Below are 17,788 nucleotides of genomic sequence, written 5' to 3'. Positions count from 1 at the left end.
GTTTATGAAAAATGTGATGATTCTGTGAACATATCTTTTGACTTTTCCCTGGGCTGCAGTTCTTTCCTTCCCCATGAGATACTGATGGATTTGACTAAATTAGACTAGGAAAACTTGATCTTAAGAACCTTGGAGTCTTAAGTGCAAGTACCTAGAGAATACAGGAAATAAATTTGCAACTTTTCCTAGTTACAAACTGGATGATGTCTGGCCAATCTAAAATATATTCTCAGCTGCTCTAAGTATACATTCCTTGCTAAGGATTAATGTTACCATGGATTACAAAGGGAAGCAATTCAGTGTTTCTTTGGTAAAGAGGAAGTAAGTTTTCCCTTAATTTCATCTCTTGGCCACTTCCACTGGAATAGGTTGTGAACAAGGCTAAATCAGAAAGTCCTGACAAAACCAGAAAGTCCTGACATGGTGAGCACCATGGCTGCACAGAAAGTCCTGACAATTTTTAGTAGAAATTAGCATCTTAAATACTACATGTACGTTTCTCAGTGCACAGCCTGGATAGATATTTGTTGCAGAAATACACACCCAGCTACACAGGGGCTGTCTGGTGGGGTGACACTAAGGAATGGAAGAGTTTAATTGCATTTGGAAAACCATTTCACCACCATCACCCAGGGATTAAGGCTGTTTAGGCAGCATGAGAACGGAGAAGCAAAGGCGGCAGGGACAGCCCCTGGGGCTGCGGGTGGAAGGAGGAGGAGGAGAAGGGGGAGGAGGAGGAAGGCAGCTGCTTGCCAGCCCCCAGAGCCTGCCGAGCTGCCGGCCAGAGGTGAGCGTATGGCCGGGAGCAGGAGCAAGGGCACCCTCCGTGTGTGGCTCCTGTGCCCTGGGCTGCTCGGCTGTTTCTTGCTGGGTTTTCTCACCGGTGAGTACGGAGAGCCGGGGGCTCAGCCCCAGCTTCCTTCCCTGCACACACTTGTGTGCAACCCCTGTTGGGATTGACGCACCAGCAGGGAGATGGTGCTGCTCTTTAGAGCCACGATAAAGTATTTGTTCCAGTGCTTTTCTAAGCTTTTCTGTCCAGCAGTTTGAGTCTTCAGGGAGTGAGGAACAGAGCGGCTCTGTGCTTCAGTCCAGGACAAGCCCTGGTGAACTGACAGCTTCCCAAAAGAGGCAGCCAGGCATTCAAAGAGAAAAGATTAATACAAGAGTTTGAGACTTCAGCCATTCCAAGATCTCCCAGATTTTTCTTTTTTAAAAAATTTATTTCCTGTTTTTTTACTGAAGATATTTTTAAGTACTCCTGTTGCTATTTCAGAAATTAAGGGTAGAATGTAGAGGAGGAGTTTGAAAGCCAAGTTACGGAAGTTTTCATTACGCACAATGAACTTTACTAGAGATTCTTTTCTGAAGTCACTTGCAGCATTTGATTTCAAATTAAAATTGTATGTCCTTTTTAAACTTGTGTTGTAACACAAACCTAACACTAAAGCATGAAGGAAAAATCCATGACAGCTCTTAAATATGTAAAATATTAGTTTAATTTTGGGAGTCCCTGAGCTGCTAATTCCTGGTGCTTGTGCTATGCATATACATTTCCCTGAACATCATCTTTTGGCCCAGCTCCAAAACAGGATACTGGGCAAGATGGACTTTTAGTCTGATCAAGCATTACTGTTCAGTTCAGTTCATCACTGTTCAATTGTATTTAAGTGTAACAGGTCGTATATACTGCACATGGGACAGCACATGTATTTATCTTCCTTATGAAAGTTTTCCCACTTTGGGGTTGTCTAGCTATAATAATAAAAGGATTTTGTTGTTGTTGTTTTTCTTAAGACAAACTCATACAGTTTATATACCTCTCCTACTACTATTTATGGCTACTGAATAAACATTTTAAAACTGGCTTGGGTGACAGTTAACTTTATTCTTTTAATTATTAAATAGACTAACCCAAGTCTGTAACTATTACAATGCTGGCAGGGTGGCTGTTGAGTCCTAGACCTTCACTTTAAATATGCTTACACATCTATTTTAAAATATATGCATAAACTAAATAATTTCATCATGAGTATCAGGAGTCTGAGCCTCACACTACAAACAGTTAATTGAGAATTTAAACTATATTTTAAAATTAATGAGAGATAAGTCGGCCTTAAAAAGGGGATTTACCAGGGATTTAGGGTTTGCTCTTTTCATGATGTCACTTTTAGGCATTTCAGTCAATGAAATATATTTTACTTTTCTGCTTGAGCCCTCAGACACTGGCAGAGGGTGCTCTAAGCCCTTCATCCTCGTGGTTTTAACTGATTAGTACCATGGGTTGCACCTGTGCTCAAATGTGGGAGGACATTCTTGCTAAGTAGAAAACCTTTCAAATGTTTTTCAGGATGGTTTACAAAACAGACTGAGAAAAACCCCAACTCTTCAGATGTCCATCAAAATGTGAGACAGAAACTTGTGGCTGAAATGAAAGCAGAGAACATCAGGAAATTTCTTCGGTAAGCCTTGTGCATCGTTTTTTGAACAATTTTATCAGTCAAAAAAGCCAGAAAGTGATAACATCAGCTCCAAGGAAGGGCCTCTGAAAGCAGAGCTTTGAAGATGCTTTAGAGATGTTTAGTTTGTACCAAATGTCTGAGGGAAGAAGGGAAAGGCTTACAACTCTTCTGTTGCCCCCTTCCCCATTTTGAAGTTGTGTTTTTGAAGAGGTTGTACTCTCAAGTGTGCTTCCCTCAGCTGCATTACTGCCAGGGCTTACCAGTCTTCATGATTTCCCATCTTCATCATTTAATCAAGTGTGCCTTTTTTTTTTTTCTTCACAAGTATCTGAAGCTCTAACCTCAAATAACTGTTTTCTTTCAGACTGAGATGATTTTACTCTGGTTGGGACACAATGATTGACATGAATTACATCTGACTGATCATCTGCTTAATGCCTCTTAAAAATTTCAGTTTGAGCATCTAGTCTAAGCAGAAAACTAATTTGTTAAAAACTAATGCTACAAATTTGCATGGCACTGAGTTGCATGTATATTTACAATTCATAATTCCGTTTGTGTGGCCATACTGGATAATGTGCTATTAATTGGGAGCTCTGACATCCCATTATACCCTGTCTTCTGTTTCTGAGATAAAGAAAGGGCTCTCTCCATGGCCAGTGTGTGTGTATAGCTGGTTAAGGCTTGCATTATGTTAGTAAACACAGTTTTTGGTATTGTAATGCATCCATGCAGCTCTTTAAAAACATCTAAAATACTAGGGATATAAAAATAAACTTTTTTTTTCCATTCCATGAAAATGAAAAAAGCCCACATTATTGGGTATATTTATTTTTTCTACAGAGGAACAAATATATTCACATGAAAAGTAAATAAATACTTTGGTTAGTAAAATGTTTATATTTAGCATGTAAGTCAGCAGCTGCATCAAGAACATCAAAGAATTACTGGCAAATTTGATTTCTATACATTTATTCTAAACTCAAAAGGTTTCTTTGGGAATAATAAGTTTTTCAAGTCTACAGGCCTAATCTTATTTTGTATTCATTGCTTTCAGTAGATTGGAGAGTTCCTGAAAATTATGTTTGAGTGTGAATCTAGGTAACATAGCATGGCATAGCTCTGTAATTAGGCCAAACTCTCTTGGCTGTGGGATATTAATGTTTCTCATTTGTCTGCTTGCTTTGATTATGGGCCAAATGCTTCATGCTGGTTGGGCTTTTTTTTTTTTTTTTTGCCTGAATTCAAATTAAAATTAGGAAATGCAGAGAAATTGTATTAATACACTATCCAAAAAGTTGGTCAAAAATATAAGAAAATGTGAACTTGAGAATTTTTATCCATATTCTTCATTTTTTAAACTGCTACATCTGCTTTTATCACATGGGGAAATAAAACTATGAGACTCAGAAAATGCAGATGTTTTGGTCTTAGCATTGTATCATAGCTCTGGAAAGGGTTAAACTGTTTAGAAGGGAAAATTTGAAAAAAAAAATCACATGTGTTTTTCCTGATGGCATATGTAGCATTTAGTATACTTAAAGAATTAAAAGGTACTAAAAATACTAGTGGGAATTAAAGTGCAAGAGGCAAACAAGCAACAGGGTTTGGCAAAGGTTACTTCCAGACTTTGGTGCATACCCTCACAGCTTAAAGAGAGGGACTGACAGCAGCAAAGAGCAAAAGGTTGTGATCACCTTAGAGAAACTGGTTCCATTCAAATCCTGGGGCCAGGTGGAACTCCTGTGAAAGACCTTTATGTTATGATTGCAATGTTGCTGTAGAGGAGAACTCTGATGACTGCAAGAGGCCCCAGGTGACTGAAAAAGGCTGATATTGCACCTGTCTTAATAAGGACAGCCTGGAGGGACTCTCAGCTGGTCAGCTTCAGGTCTGAAGGGTGACAAAACATCCTTCTGGAATCTGTTTCCAAAAACATGAAGGACAGAAATACAGTTTGGAAGAGTCAGCATTTATTTACTCTTTGTTTGGATGGTCAGCACATTGCCTTCTGTACGGAAATGGCTGGCTGTGTGCACGAGGGGAGAGGTTATCGTGGCTGTAACACCCTTGACTTTGACAAGGCTTTGGACATCATTCTCCTTTGGAAGCTGAGGGAGCACACACTGCAGAACAAGGGCTGAAAACAGTCTGAAGTGACAGGCTGAAGGGATATTAATCATGGTATTTGCTACCACTAATTAATGGTAATTGCTGGTGTCTGACACCTGTGGGGCAGCCATTGACAAGCAGCCTGTTGGGAATTGGAAGCTGGTGCAGAGTACCTGGATGGCTGATGAGCTTTCACCATTCCTTACTTGTTCACTGGGCAAAACAAATTGTACACAGATTTCTGTAGGGCAGCCCAGAGGGACTGGATGCTGTTTGTGACTGTTTATCGACATTATGTGCTATTTCTGATATGGAAGTAAGTGTTAAGAAGGTTTTGTTATCCAGGCTTTTGATTAAGAAAAAAGAGCAAACCTGTGCAGTTAATTTAATGTAGTGATTTTCAAGCTAAACTTATTAGGACATTAGGAGTGTGACAACAGTATAAATTTATGATCAGATACCAGAATTATCTGGAAGGCTCCTTTCTGAATATGAAGCTTTCCTGTATTTATTCCTCCTTTTTGCATACTGCTAATATTCTTTTGCTAAATAAGCAATCATGTTTTACAGCTCACACTTTAAGACCTTACTGTCCATGCAACGTGTCTTGAAGATTATCTTTATAAACACTGATCCTATTTCACTCTTGTGTATCTCTGCATTTGCTGCTTACCAGTGGTTTTCTGGTTTGTTCTAGTTCATTCACCAAGCTGCCTCACCTCGCAGGAACTGAACAGAATCTTCTTCTTGCCAAAAAAATTCAAGGCCAGTGGAAAGAATTTGGATTGGATTCAGCAGAACTTGTTAATTATGATGTGCTTCTTTCGTACCCAAATGAAGAACAGCCAAACTACATTTCACTAATTGATGATCAAGGGAATGAGGTGATCTTTTCAATGACAAATCTACGTTAATGTAAAACCTAAAACCTCCAAGTGATTTCCTGTTAAAAAAAGTGTCATCCTCTGTATTCTCACCTGCTCAGCTCAGCGTGTGCTTTATATTATTAAAAAATAATCCAGTGCAAAGGGAATTCATATTTAGGAATGGTTTTCCAGGCTATGCAGAACACACAGCAAAGTGGCTGAGATCTCAGTGCCTCATATGGAAGAGCAAGGATGTGTGGAGAGGCTGCAGTTAACACCAGTAAACATAAAGTGTTAAAGGGTTCAGCTGAAGGATACATCTAGGCTAATTTCCTGTTTCCATAAACAGCTTTAAGTGGATGCACAGGGATATTTAAGAACAAAGAAATGTTTTCCAGGCATGCAGTTCTTCCAGTGTCTAGCTGTTTTCAGCTCAGGGCTTCTCCAAATGTGCTGCAGTTATTCTCTTGAAAAATCCTCATTAGACCTTTTCCAAGTATTTATCTAGTCAGTGACGCTCATTATACCTCTCTTCCAAGTGCCTATCCAAACTTTGCTTCAACATCTGCACAATATTTGCTTCCACTACATGCTGAGGTAAGGAATTGTGGAGATACTATCAATTTTATGTAGTATTGCCTTTTTTCCCTTGCCCTGAACCTGATCCCGCTCGCTTGCTATGGTGTCTCCTAAGTTAGTGTTGGAAGTACTAATGGACTAGTCAGTCTAGAGACTTCTCCCTTTTGAAAACCTGAGGAAATAAAGAAGTACATGTAAATTCTGAGAAGGATCCTGAGGAAGAAGAGGAGGTGGGACTGCTAGGGAAGCATCATAGCACATAAATAAGGATGAAAAGCCAGGGTAAAGTAAGGAATGTGTGCTCAGGGATGACATGAGCTTAGTGGTGAAAAAATGAAGAAGTCTTCCAGAAACCCTGTAACAGTGTCTCAGCTACAGTCTCGCAAGGTGACAAAAGGTGGACGTGCACCTTAAAGCAGCATGAGCGTTACAGTGCATAGTGATGAGAGGCAGCATGTTTAACTGGAGTATTGCTGGATAAGAGATAAAGGGAATAATAATGCAGGTGGGAGAAACCACAAAAGGCACCTGGGATGGCACGGATGAACCAGATGTCTTTTTCTGTCACCACCTCTTGGCAATTTTAAACTACTTTCCTTAGGTTCAGGCAGCAACTGACGAGCATCTTCTGACACATGATCTCTCTTTGTATTCATGTCTACATTCTGTTACAAGACTTCAGCTCTAGATCCTTACCTGTGTTTTTGTTTGAATTTATGTTAACTAGTTAGAACAGCATTTTTTGCTCTCAATTTATGGATACTATAGGTTAAACTGCTGACAAAGCTAACTAACTTAGCAGCAGCCAAGGCTTTTGATACTTTTCATCCATAGGACTGCAGTATTTTGAAATAGTAATTATTTGACAAGGAGTCTGATGCACAGAAACTGAATAACAATAATAACAATAATAACAATAATAACAATAATAACAATAATAACAATAATAACAATAATAACAATAATAATAATAATAATAATAATAATGTCTCCTGACTTTAGTTTAAACTATAATTAACATTTTCTTAGTGTGTGAATTTGTGCCTGGAATGTTTGACCAGAAACTTCTGTTATTTTATTGATAGGTTTTCAATACATCACTGTTTGAACCACCTCCACCAGGGTATGAAAATGTTACTGATATACTACCACCATATAATGCTTTTTCAGCACAAGGAGTGCCAGAGGTAAGGAAAGAAATTATGTAGTGGTACCATTGCCTATATTTTGAAACACTTTTTGGGACAGATTGTTCCAACTTCTCAAATTACCATTTGTCCTAATTAAAGAACACTTAGGCACAGATAGACCTCATATTATGCAGAGCTTGAGCTTTCTCAAATTGCTAGAACTCTGAATCACATAATAAGTGAAAAGTTTTTATCTTGATGGAAAATTTTGGATACATCTCAGATTGTTCCATATTATTTAGTCATATGTAAAGGACTTGCTTAAGGCATGGTAGAAGTAGCATTTAGTAGAATAACACTAGAATATTTATATCAAGTTGGAAGACATTTTAGATTAAGTGAATGCCTTCAAAGGCCACAAAAGGTCCTCACTTAGTCTGCTAATTCATTATGGAACCGGTCAGGGACAACATTGCATTGCATGAATTAGTGGAATTTTATAGTAGTGAGTGTTTGTGTATGTGAGTCATGCCACTGCTTTGTCACAGTTTACCAAAGTACTCTGGTTTGTTTTCCAGCCTGTTTTTAGGACTGTTAAGTGCAGGATCACAGACGATCAGAATTTTGAGCCAAAGCTTCCTATCGAATATTGTGGATATCTTTTGCTATTGTTTTTATGGGCACTGGATCTCATTTGTAGAAATAAAAAAAAAGTTAAAAATCCTCTGTTGTACATAGTGAATGAAACTTTATTTCTGATATTTTGTTGACTGACCAGTTGCCACAACACTGCTTTTCTTTTCTGCCCAGGCAGATCTGGTGTATGTGAATTATGGACGTACAGAAGATTTTTTTAAGCTGGAGCGTGAATTGGGAATTAACTGTACAGGAAAGATTGTCATTGCCAGATATGGGAAGATCTTCAGAGGAAACAAAGTAAGGGTTGTGCTTTAGTTTTTCTTCCGTGGGTCAGACACTGTTGATGGTAGAGCTTAAGGGAATTAATAAGGGCTGTTCATTGGAACATATGAGCAGAAGGAGGCCTGCAATGTATCCATCGTGACTGCAGTCTAAGAATAACTTCCAAAACAATAAAACCAGATGTGTGTGTTAACTCCTGAGACAGGGATGACTGCAAACTCCCTAGGCAGTTCTTGCAAGAGAATAGTGCAGTGAACTGAGTAGTCTTTTGATACGTGCCATCCATAGAACTGCGGTACTTTGACAAGGAGTCTGATGCACAGAAATTGAGAAACTATCTCTTCTGAATTTAGACAACAAATCTGGCAAAATTGGTGATAGTGGGCCAGTGGGGATGGTGGTCAGGTTTTGTGCCTCGTTTTTAGGTTCTGTTCTTTATTTCATAGCCTTGAGCTATGACTAAAGGTTTGACACAAATAATGAACATACTGTGTTTCTCTATGCTTGGTTCTTCTGCTGAATCTGGGCTAATTTTCAATTCTTTCACATACTTGTCTTCTAAAAATATGCCTGCATGGAAGCAAATCTCAACATTCAGATTTATTGCTGCATTAAAAAAAAAAACCAAACAAACACATCTTAAAGCCATAATTTCACAGGTTAAAAATGCCGTATTAGCAGGAGCCCAAGGGATCATACTTTACTCAGACCCTGCTGACTACTGTGCCCCAGGAGTAGATGCTTATCCACATGGCTGGAACCTGCCAGGTGGAGGAGTCCAGCGTGGGAATGTTTTAAATCTGAATGGAGCTGGGGACCCTCTAACACCAGGTTATCCTGCAAAAGGTGAGTGCAAGTTCTGTAGCCTGGGCCATCAAGTACTTCATAAACTGCTGCTGAAAGTGTGACACTAGAAGTTAATTCATTTTCAGTACAGATGCACAGGAAAAAGCTGCTTGAAATTCTTATTGACATTAGTTAATTTTCTATTGCACACTAAGTTCTGTCTGTGTCATTCTAACTGCTTTCAGTTAGGCAGTGGAATAAAGTTTCTAGGAAACTCTTTGTATGGTCCCACCTTTGTGACACTTAAAAAAGCTGAAGCAGCAGAAAATGACTGAGAATTTATGGCCATTTTAAAATATCCGTGTTTCTCAAGAGGACCACTTTAAACAAGGTTATGCTTTGCCATCAAAGAGGACTAATAGCTTTGCTTGGAGGTATGTTTCCTTGCTGATCATAAGTTCCAGGCAGAAAAAACCAGTTTAAAATTCTTTTTAAGGGGAATAAAATTCCTGTAGCAAAAATAGGAATAGCCTGGAGTTTTTCGAAAGTTGGCATGATGTGCTTCTCTTGTCCTTGTTGGCATCCTGAACTCAGTCTGAACTAAGATGCCTGCCAGTGCTGGGTGTGATGGAATGGCTGTACAGGGATGCTTCTGGAAAGCTCATGGGCTTGTGTGGCCACTGCTGGGGGCAGAGGACAACCTAAACCCAGGTGAAGTTGTGTGTGCCAGGCCCAGCAGACTCAGAGAGACGCTGGCTGTCTTCAGCCCAGGTAAATGCATCTGTGGATGTCCTCTGCAGCTTGTCAGCCAGCTGCACAGGTGCCATCTGCACCTCTTGGTTTCCCTAGAGCCAGCTTGGGGGAAATGTTAAAACGTGGTTGGACAGCAAATCTAGCCTTGCATCAACGTGGGGACATTTTTTGCACTGCTGTGCAGATGCGTTGCTGGTTCTGTCATTGCAGTTTGGTTTTCTGCAAACAGTGTGTGAAAAATGATGTAAAAATTAAAAAGAATCATGCATGCTGGTGGCTGCTCTGCTCAAAAGGTTTGGTTCAAGTTGCTAAGAATGCCATCAACTTGACATTTTTGTTCTGGTTTCTCAGAGTACACTTTCAGGTACAAAGTTAATGAAGGTGTAGGGATTCCCAAAATCCCGGTTCATCCCATTGGATACCATGATGCAGAAGTATTACTGCGGTGAGTATACATCAGTCCTCCTCTCCAGAAGTCAGGGTTGACAAATGTGCAGAAAAAATTTTCATATTAAGATGGCAAGTCTATGCTGTTACTTGCATTTGCCACTCTTTTGTAGTAATGAAAGTAATTCAGAAGTAATAATGTAGTAATAAATTTAGTAGTAATGTAGTTATTCCAGAAAATGTGGAAAATTCAAAGCATTCTGTTTTTGCAATGGTGTTTTTAAGAATTATGTAAAACCACCTAGGTTTTGCTGCAATAATTATTAAGAGAATTTAAGGTTTCAGCCTCATGGTCAATTGCATTTGTCTTGGTTTTCACTTCACAGTGCAATGGGAGGACATGCAGCTCCAGACAGCAGCTGGAAGGGAAATCTCAATGTGCCTTACAATATAGGGCCAGGATTCACAGGCAACTCTTCTACAAGGTCTGTTTACTGCTTGCCTGTTGATACAATATTGCAGAAAAAAAAAAAAAAATCCCTCTGAGGAAAAGACTCTGAAGTAATACATCTAGGGATACATTTGGAGACAATTATTAGAATTTGAAAATGCATTAGAAAAAGATCATAAATTAGCAGATCAAGCCACATGACAATGACATTTGGAAATAAATCGCTAAAAAGCTAAAGATCACTTTTCTGTGACTTTTCCACATAAATATAGTTTCAGTTTTCATGAGGTATTATTCAATGAGGACTGCTATTTGACCCCAATGAACAGTGTGTAAAAATGGTGTATCATTATTACTACTCCATCTCCTGCACAACAAGAGTATGTCTGAATATATATATATTTTTATAACTTGTATTTTTGAGTAGACTTTTTAACATCTTCCTACTTGATAGAGTAACTTCTTTTTTTTTTTTTTTTTGTAAATATGGATTAATTCTACACATACTTCTTTCTCAGAGCAGCTCCATATCAAAATGAACCTTTTGATTCTAGGTAGAAAGTCACTTGCACATGGGAAGCGTGCACATATATCCACGTTCAAGGCACTGGTGTCTGTTACTTTCTGGGCAAAGATCCATTGGCTGTCCTGAAGTAGGTTTTGATTTTGACAGCTATGCAGATTTGCTGCTGAAAAGATAACTTCAAATGTGGATCTCCTGAGGTTTTGCCAGACACACAACCCCCCCCCATTGTTTGGTGCCTTGTTTCTTCCGCAGCTTCAGGGGGCTGAACGCTGTGTCAGTTTTGTCTCTCCAAATACCTGGATTCCCTTTGTTTCTATAAAATTTCACAAGTGCATTTTAGGGGGGGGGGGGACAGGCAAGAAAAAACTGTGCTTCTAGTAGAAGGTTTTCTGCCTGTAATGGAGGATTCCCTGCCCATGACAGGGAGGTTGGAACTGTATGACCTTTAAGGTCCCTGCCAACCCAAACCATTCTGTGTTTCTGTGACTGACAAATCTTAATCACTTAGATCTAGTGTCCTAAACACAGATTTCAGTTTATTCCTGGATGAATATTCCTAATCACCTTTTCTTCAAGTTCTCTATTACTGCATGGGTCTGTGCTGGGAAGCCAAAGTGTATTCTTTATAAACATCTGCATATCCACAATTATAATTTTGGTCAAAATGTAGATTTTTTTTTTTTTTATTACTGTGCATGTTTTTCAGTTTATTTCTCAAGTACACAATTATCTGATTGGTTCCCATTGAAAAAAGTTCTATAAATTCTGTAAATCTTTGCAAATGTACAGACTAGCCCAGCTCATAGGTTTTTTCTGAGGCATAAGAAACAAGCTTAACTGAAATACAAAATAGGTCTCTGAGACAGCATGACAGTGCTGAACACACATTGGATCAGTGCTGAAAACTCAAAGCAGGACAGAAGCACAAACTCTCTGCTTTATGTATTATTAGCATAGGCTTTTTATTGTCTTATTAATCAGAAATGGTCATTCCACGCTCCCTTTCATTTCAGAAAAGTCAGAATGCATGTTCATACAAGCAATAAAATCACACGAATTTACAACGTCATTGGCATCCTCAGAGGAGCTCTGGAACCAGGTGAGCATCAGGTGCTTGATTTTAATTCCTTCTCTCTTTTGTAGTTGTTGAAATTGTACTTGTGTTGTAAGAAACTTAAAGTGTTTTAGATAACCATACAGTACAGAGTCTTGAGGCATTCTTAGGAGTTTTTCTGCCCTTCCAATCACACTGTTTGTCATTGGCATTCCCAAGAATAGCATTCCCTTTAAAAATACAGTGATAGACGTCAGAGAATGTTTTTTTTTTTTTACAATGTCTGCCACTTTATAGTAGGCTTCGTCCTACATCAGTCATACATTTTGCCTTTGCAAAAATTAGCATAATTCAAATTACAGAAAGCTCGTGATGATTTGGAGCATTAACATTATACTATTGATATTATTGATTTATTATATTATCAAAACATTATATTATTGTAGCAGGTCATACAGAACAAAGACTTTTAGATGGAAAAATATTTATTAAATATTTATTGTCTTTAGTTGCAGACCTTAGTAGAGTAAGAGAACGATTGCATGTTCCCTTAAAAAATAAACTTGTAGCACTGGTATTGAACTTCATATTTGATTTCATACAAGTAAAGATGCAGTCAAAGGAAATCACAGGTAATCCAAGTGCATTTTTAATTATTAATTGGTACTGTATGTTTGTTTCCAGACAGATATATAATTTTAGGTGGTCATAGAGACTCTTGGGTGTTTGGTGGTATTGATCCAACCACCGGTGCCGCTGTTCTGCAAGAAATCGTACGGAGTTTTGGTAAAATGAAGATGGAAGGTAACTTACTACACATGTAAAATAATGGATATGGAAAGCAGCAACTTTGGGGATCAGTGCTTCCATAAGCTGTTGTATTGATTTAACTTTTCACCTCTACAGAAAGTTCTGTTTCCCATTGTGAAAGTTGTAGATTCATCGAAGAGATGCATATGTGGCATTGGCTGGATTTATTCCCTCATGAGTGTAATGGTACCCTCGTAGCTGTGCAGAATGAAAATAGTGCATTAAGAAGAAATGCCTCTGCAATAATACATTCCTCTAAGGATTTTAAAGAGGGTTTTTTTACTGTTATATCTGTTAAGTGCTGTTTTTAAAGCAATTGTAATTAACTGTGGTCAGTAGACTTTTAAAGTATAAGTTGAATTTTCAAGTTTAACTATGTAATTGCAGGTTGGAGACCTAGGCGAACGATTATTTTTGCTAGCTGGGATGCAGAAGAATTTGGATTATTGGGTTCCACAGAGTGGGCTGAGGTAAATAAAAAAAACCAGTGTAAAGCAAAGCAAAACTTGAAAGTGTGTTGCAGGTGACTGCAGTACCCAGGATCTATTCCTAAACTGCAATCAAAAACTCTGTGGTAAAATTGGAGCACAAGAGACTCCTTCAGGTGTTGTGAGGCACTCATGTATTTATACAAATTACCTACCTAGCTACCTTCTTACAACATAAGTACTCCAACTCTTCTAAGATTTAAAAATCTACTTTGATTCAAAGCTAATATCCCACAATGGTCTCTGTGTGGAAATCTATCTCATCATTTAACAGAATGAAAGCATTTTATTTAACCCAGATTGGTCTAAATTTCTATTTGAGAAATTCCTTAGCTGCTATAAATTCAAGCCCGGATCCTGAACCTCTGATCTGTAAGCATGCCAAGCCTTTGTATAAAAATCAATCCTACTGGGCAGATGAAAGAATAGATAATCTATGAATGAATAGATCAAAATTCCTGTGAATTCCAGCATTGCAGAGTCTCAGGGGCAGGACAGTCAATTAATTCTGTAGGAGGATCCCTGACTATAAACCTGCCTGAAAGAAGAATGTTGGCAAATTCAGAAGTGAGGTTCTGGGTATTTCTATCTTCCCTTTCCTATTGGGCATGCTATTTTTATCTTCCTTTCCCTGCCTGAGGGAGGAATGTTTGGAAATTCAGAAGTGGGATTCTGAGTACTTATATCTTCCTTTTACTGTTGGGCATGTTCAGTTCTTAGTAGATTTGTTCAACCCCAATAAGAAATATAGGTCTTACAAGAGTTTTCATTGCTTTGTCTGTAAAATCCAAATTAGAAATAGAGCAGGAAGAAAATTGTCTGATAAAACACATTTCTGCTGAACTATGTCAATTTATTAGTACTGAATAGTTTAAAAAAAATGTGTTGTCTTATTCTTCTATTAGAATTTTATTTACAAGTTAATATTTAGCTGCATGGATAGAGCTTTCAGAATCTATAAAATAAAAAATATTAATCTTTTTATTTTAGTTTATTGGCATCATTTCAGCACATCACAGAATTACATAGCAAAATTGCACATGTCAGAGGAGATAACAAACCCAGAAAAATGCTTCCAAACACCAAGGGGATTCCATCACTCTTCTGTTAACAAAACTGAGATTTCTATTCCTTCAGATTTACACTATTTTTTTCATCCATAAACTGTTTGGCTTCCAGCTTTAACAATGTCTTTATCTTACTGCTGGTTTATGAAACATGAAGAAAAATTAATTTAAATTATTTTAAATAATTTACTGAGAAATTTTAAATAGTTGGCATCATTTTCATCCCACCTGAGCTCCTGAACTCCACTGGTGGCAAAAATATGCTGTATGTAAAATTTTATTTGTGATTTCTTTGTCTGTGTATCCCTGCATACATATAGGTGCTGTCAAGAAAAAAAACACACAAATGTTTTCATTATAAGGAATATGAAACAATGATACTTAAGAAATCAATTTCTCATGAACAAGTCATTAATAAATTAGGGAGTTTTCTTCTGTTCTATTTGTTAAATATTGCTACTGCTGTTCTGTTATGGGTTTTATGTAATAATTTGGTATCTAGTAATCTATCATTCATTACTTCATGAAATGGCAGCTGTATAAGGCTAGAAAACTGTAAGCACAAGTTCATATTTGAACATGTCTTTTAATATTATTTTTTCCTTGCTTCATCTTGGTGGTGTGCATTACTACTCTTTTAGACCTAAATTAGATTCAGTTTCTCTAGAGACATTCCTCACAGCTTACATTCCTCTTCTCTGCAGCTGCCAGATCTGTCATGAATTAAAACTCGAGGAAAATTAACCCATGATATTCACCATATTCTGTGTAACAGAAAGAATTCAGCTGTAGCAACATTCTTTTGCTACACAGACCATCGTCATTGCTCATAAACAAAGGAATTTATTTATGCTGCAAATAGGATTTTGCATATATGCAAGGCCCCCCACAGCAAGTGCAGTCTTGCTCCCTCCCTTCATATTCTTTTGCAGGATCTCCTCTCCTGTTTGTTTTTTTTTTTTAAGGTATTAATTTCATTATGCAGCTATTAATTACCAATTAAATTTTTAGTTCACGTGACTTACAAATTATTTGTTGGGTTATAAATTGAATGACTCAATGACAATTGCTAACCTAATTAAAATATCTGTCACTAAGCCAAATCTCATGAAATACCACTCACTAATTAGAATATCAATTTCAAACATAATTGCCAGTTTGGAAAAAAATAAACAAGATGTCTGCATGTATTTAGCATGAAAGCAATGCCTAGTGAACTCAAAATATTCAGTCAACTGCATTTAAGAAGAAAATTTCAGTGCTTTGACTTACCCCTTTTGAAAAGGAAGATTGTAGATATGTCAGGAGTGCTTGGTTTATCAGTGTTAAAATTGAGTTCAATGCTGGGAACACATATGGAAAACTAGGGATTAAAAGCATGGAGGAATTCTGGCTGACCTGACAGTGACATGTTCAGAAAGTCCAGAAGTGCAGAGCTAAAATGCATGTAATAACCTAATTTTACTGTTAATTATTCTATTCAGTAATTTTCCTGCTCCATTTTGCTCTTGTGTGATGCAGCAGGCAGCACCTACACTTTGTGGATGTTTTCCACAACAAATTAAGTCCCAGAAAGGAGTAATGAATTTCATATGCCCAGAACATTTACCTATTCTCAAACAATATAATTAGTACAGTACACAGTAGTAATTATCCTGACTGAGATCTTAACAGTAATGCTCTAAAAAACAGTGCACTTGACATGCTCTTGACTAAATGCCACTAATTGGAAGTAAGAATTATATATTTACAACCCTAGGAAAATGTCAAAGTCCTTCAGGAACGGGCAGTTGCTTACATCAACGCAGATTCTTCTATAGAAGGTGGGTCTTTTATTTTAAACTTTACCTGACTTTACAGGTGTAATTTTTATTAGTTCTCTGTGCATTATTTCCTGCATGAGATAGGTATTGTGGTGTACAGAACAAGTGTAGCAAATATGGAGTTAAGAGGAGAGAGAGAACAGTTTAAGTTTTTCATGTTGCTTTCTTTTGTAAGTAGTGCCATCCATGAGCTGCAGTCCACGTGTCTGAGTCCAGAATATCTCCTCTGGAGGAGTTTGTTATTCTGTGCCAATGAACTGAGCATTCTGTATGTTAAACTGTCTCTTAGCTGCATTAACTTTAATTTACAAGTGTAGTTTTAATATATGACAGACCACTCCTTGTTCTGGTCACAGCTTCAGCTCCTTTCACTGTGGAATAATAATATTTTGAGACAATAATTTATTATGATGGTAAGACCTCAGGCTTACACTTTGTGGGGGTAGGAAATGCTTTGGTGCTTTGAGCCAGTGTGCTCACCTGTGTTGATTGCCAGGAGCAGGGTCATATATTTTTGACAGCAGGACTTTTTAAAAAAAATAGACACTGGAAAGTGTGTTACAAAAAACCTTATCCACCATTATCCAATGTACTGTGTCCTTCAGATTATGAGAAGAATGCCATTCAGGGATGCTGCTTAGAAACAGGTCTTTTTTTTGAGAGGCCCAACACTATATCACAAAATCCTTCTGAAATTATGCTGCACTTTATTACAGAAAGACCTTTTTTACTGTTTTCTGTGTTGAAATAATAGAGGAGTCCTGTGAAGCTGCTCTGAATCATAACCTTAGTTACTCAGGGCATTACTCTTCCCATGTCAATTCCAATTTATTTGGGCTTCCTGTGTGTGAATAAAATTGATATCTACAGGAATATTTAGGAACTCTTTTTATTCCTGTCAGCTAAAAATTTTGTCTGTCACAAAAGGATTGGAAAGAAAGAAAAGCTAAATTCAGTTTCTAGATGCTCACTTGGAGCCGGGGAATAAGTAGGGTTAGAGCTGTTCCTTCATTTATGCTGCCTACATGCTGTGTAAAAAGTAGAGCAGAATTTCACACCTAGACAATCTCACAAATGAAATAATAGTTTACAACTGCTGCATATTCTCACCATGGGTTGTAACGCATATTTTTTACTTGGTTTGCAGCCAACATGCTGCTGCCTTAACAATTTTCTTCTAAATCCTAATTATTCAAACATGTCTCTTGCTCAATGCATTAAAGAAAATGTGAAAGCAAAACAACTGGAAAGGAAGTGTGTAATAAGGAAAAGGACACCATGTTCAGTGCACTGGCTTAAGTATCTTGGACATCTCTCACCTGAGCAGTAAAATTCCCTGTGGACTCATAGCATTCATGTAGTCTGGAAATGATTTTGTTTATCATCATACGTTCTCCACAACAATTCTTGTACCGCTTTTTGGACAGAGAATTATTTCTGTTTATTGTCCTATAGCAATGAAAAGAAGCAAAGTAAGTTTGTTTTTTTTTTTTTTTGAACACTTTTGTGGCTTGAATTTCCAGTTTTCACATACAGACTCTCCTTGGAAACATCATTAACATTATCTGGTATT

General features: G+C 37.6%; 1 protein-coding gene across 1 annotated transcript in view; it reads left to right on the top strand.

Moving 5' to 3' along the window:
• Positions 1-792: 792 nt before the first annotated feature.
• The window catches only part of NAALAD2 (N-acetylated alpha-linked acidic dipeptidase 2), a gene marked incomplete at its 3' end in the record, with an annotated part of 29,021 nt that continues 12,025 nt past the window's right edge, over positions 793-17,788 (top strand). Inside the window, exons 1-12 of the mRNA XM_084226359.1 lie at positions 793-883; positions 2,351-2,462; positions 5,272-5,458; positions 7,105-7,206; positions 7,960-8,085; positions 8,730-8,916; positions 9,961-10,054; positions 10,383-10,481; positions 11,987-12,072; positions 12,712-12,831; positions 13,225-13,307; positions 16,152-16,215. Of these exons, the coding sequence (XP_084082485.1) occupies positions 796-883; positions 2,351-2,462; positions 5,272-5,458; positions 7,105-7,206; positions 7,960-8,085; positions 8,730-8,916; positions 9,961-10,054; positions 10,383-10,481; positions 11,987-12,072; positions 12,712-12,831; positions 13,225-13,307; positions 16,152-16,215 (1,348 nt within the window). The 5' untranslated portion in view covers positions 793-795. The remainder of the gene's footprint in view (positions 884-2,350; positions 2,463-5,271; positions 5,459-7,104; positions 7,207-7,959; positions 8,086-8,729; positions 8,917-9,960; positions 10,055-10,382; positions 10,482-11,986; positions 12,073-12,711; positions 12,832-13,224; positions 13,308-16,151; positions 16,216-17,788) is intronic.

The sequence above is a fragment of the Fringilla coelebs genome (genome assembly GCF_963513975.1).
Source record: "Fringilla coelebs genome assembly, chromosome: 2".
Classification (NCBI taxonomy): domain Eukaryota; kingdom Metazoa; phylum Chordata; class Aves; order Passeriformes; family Fringillidae; genus Fringilla; species Fringilla coelebs.
This window is presented reverse-complemented; position numbering and strand designations above follow the sequence as displayed.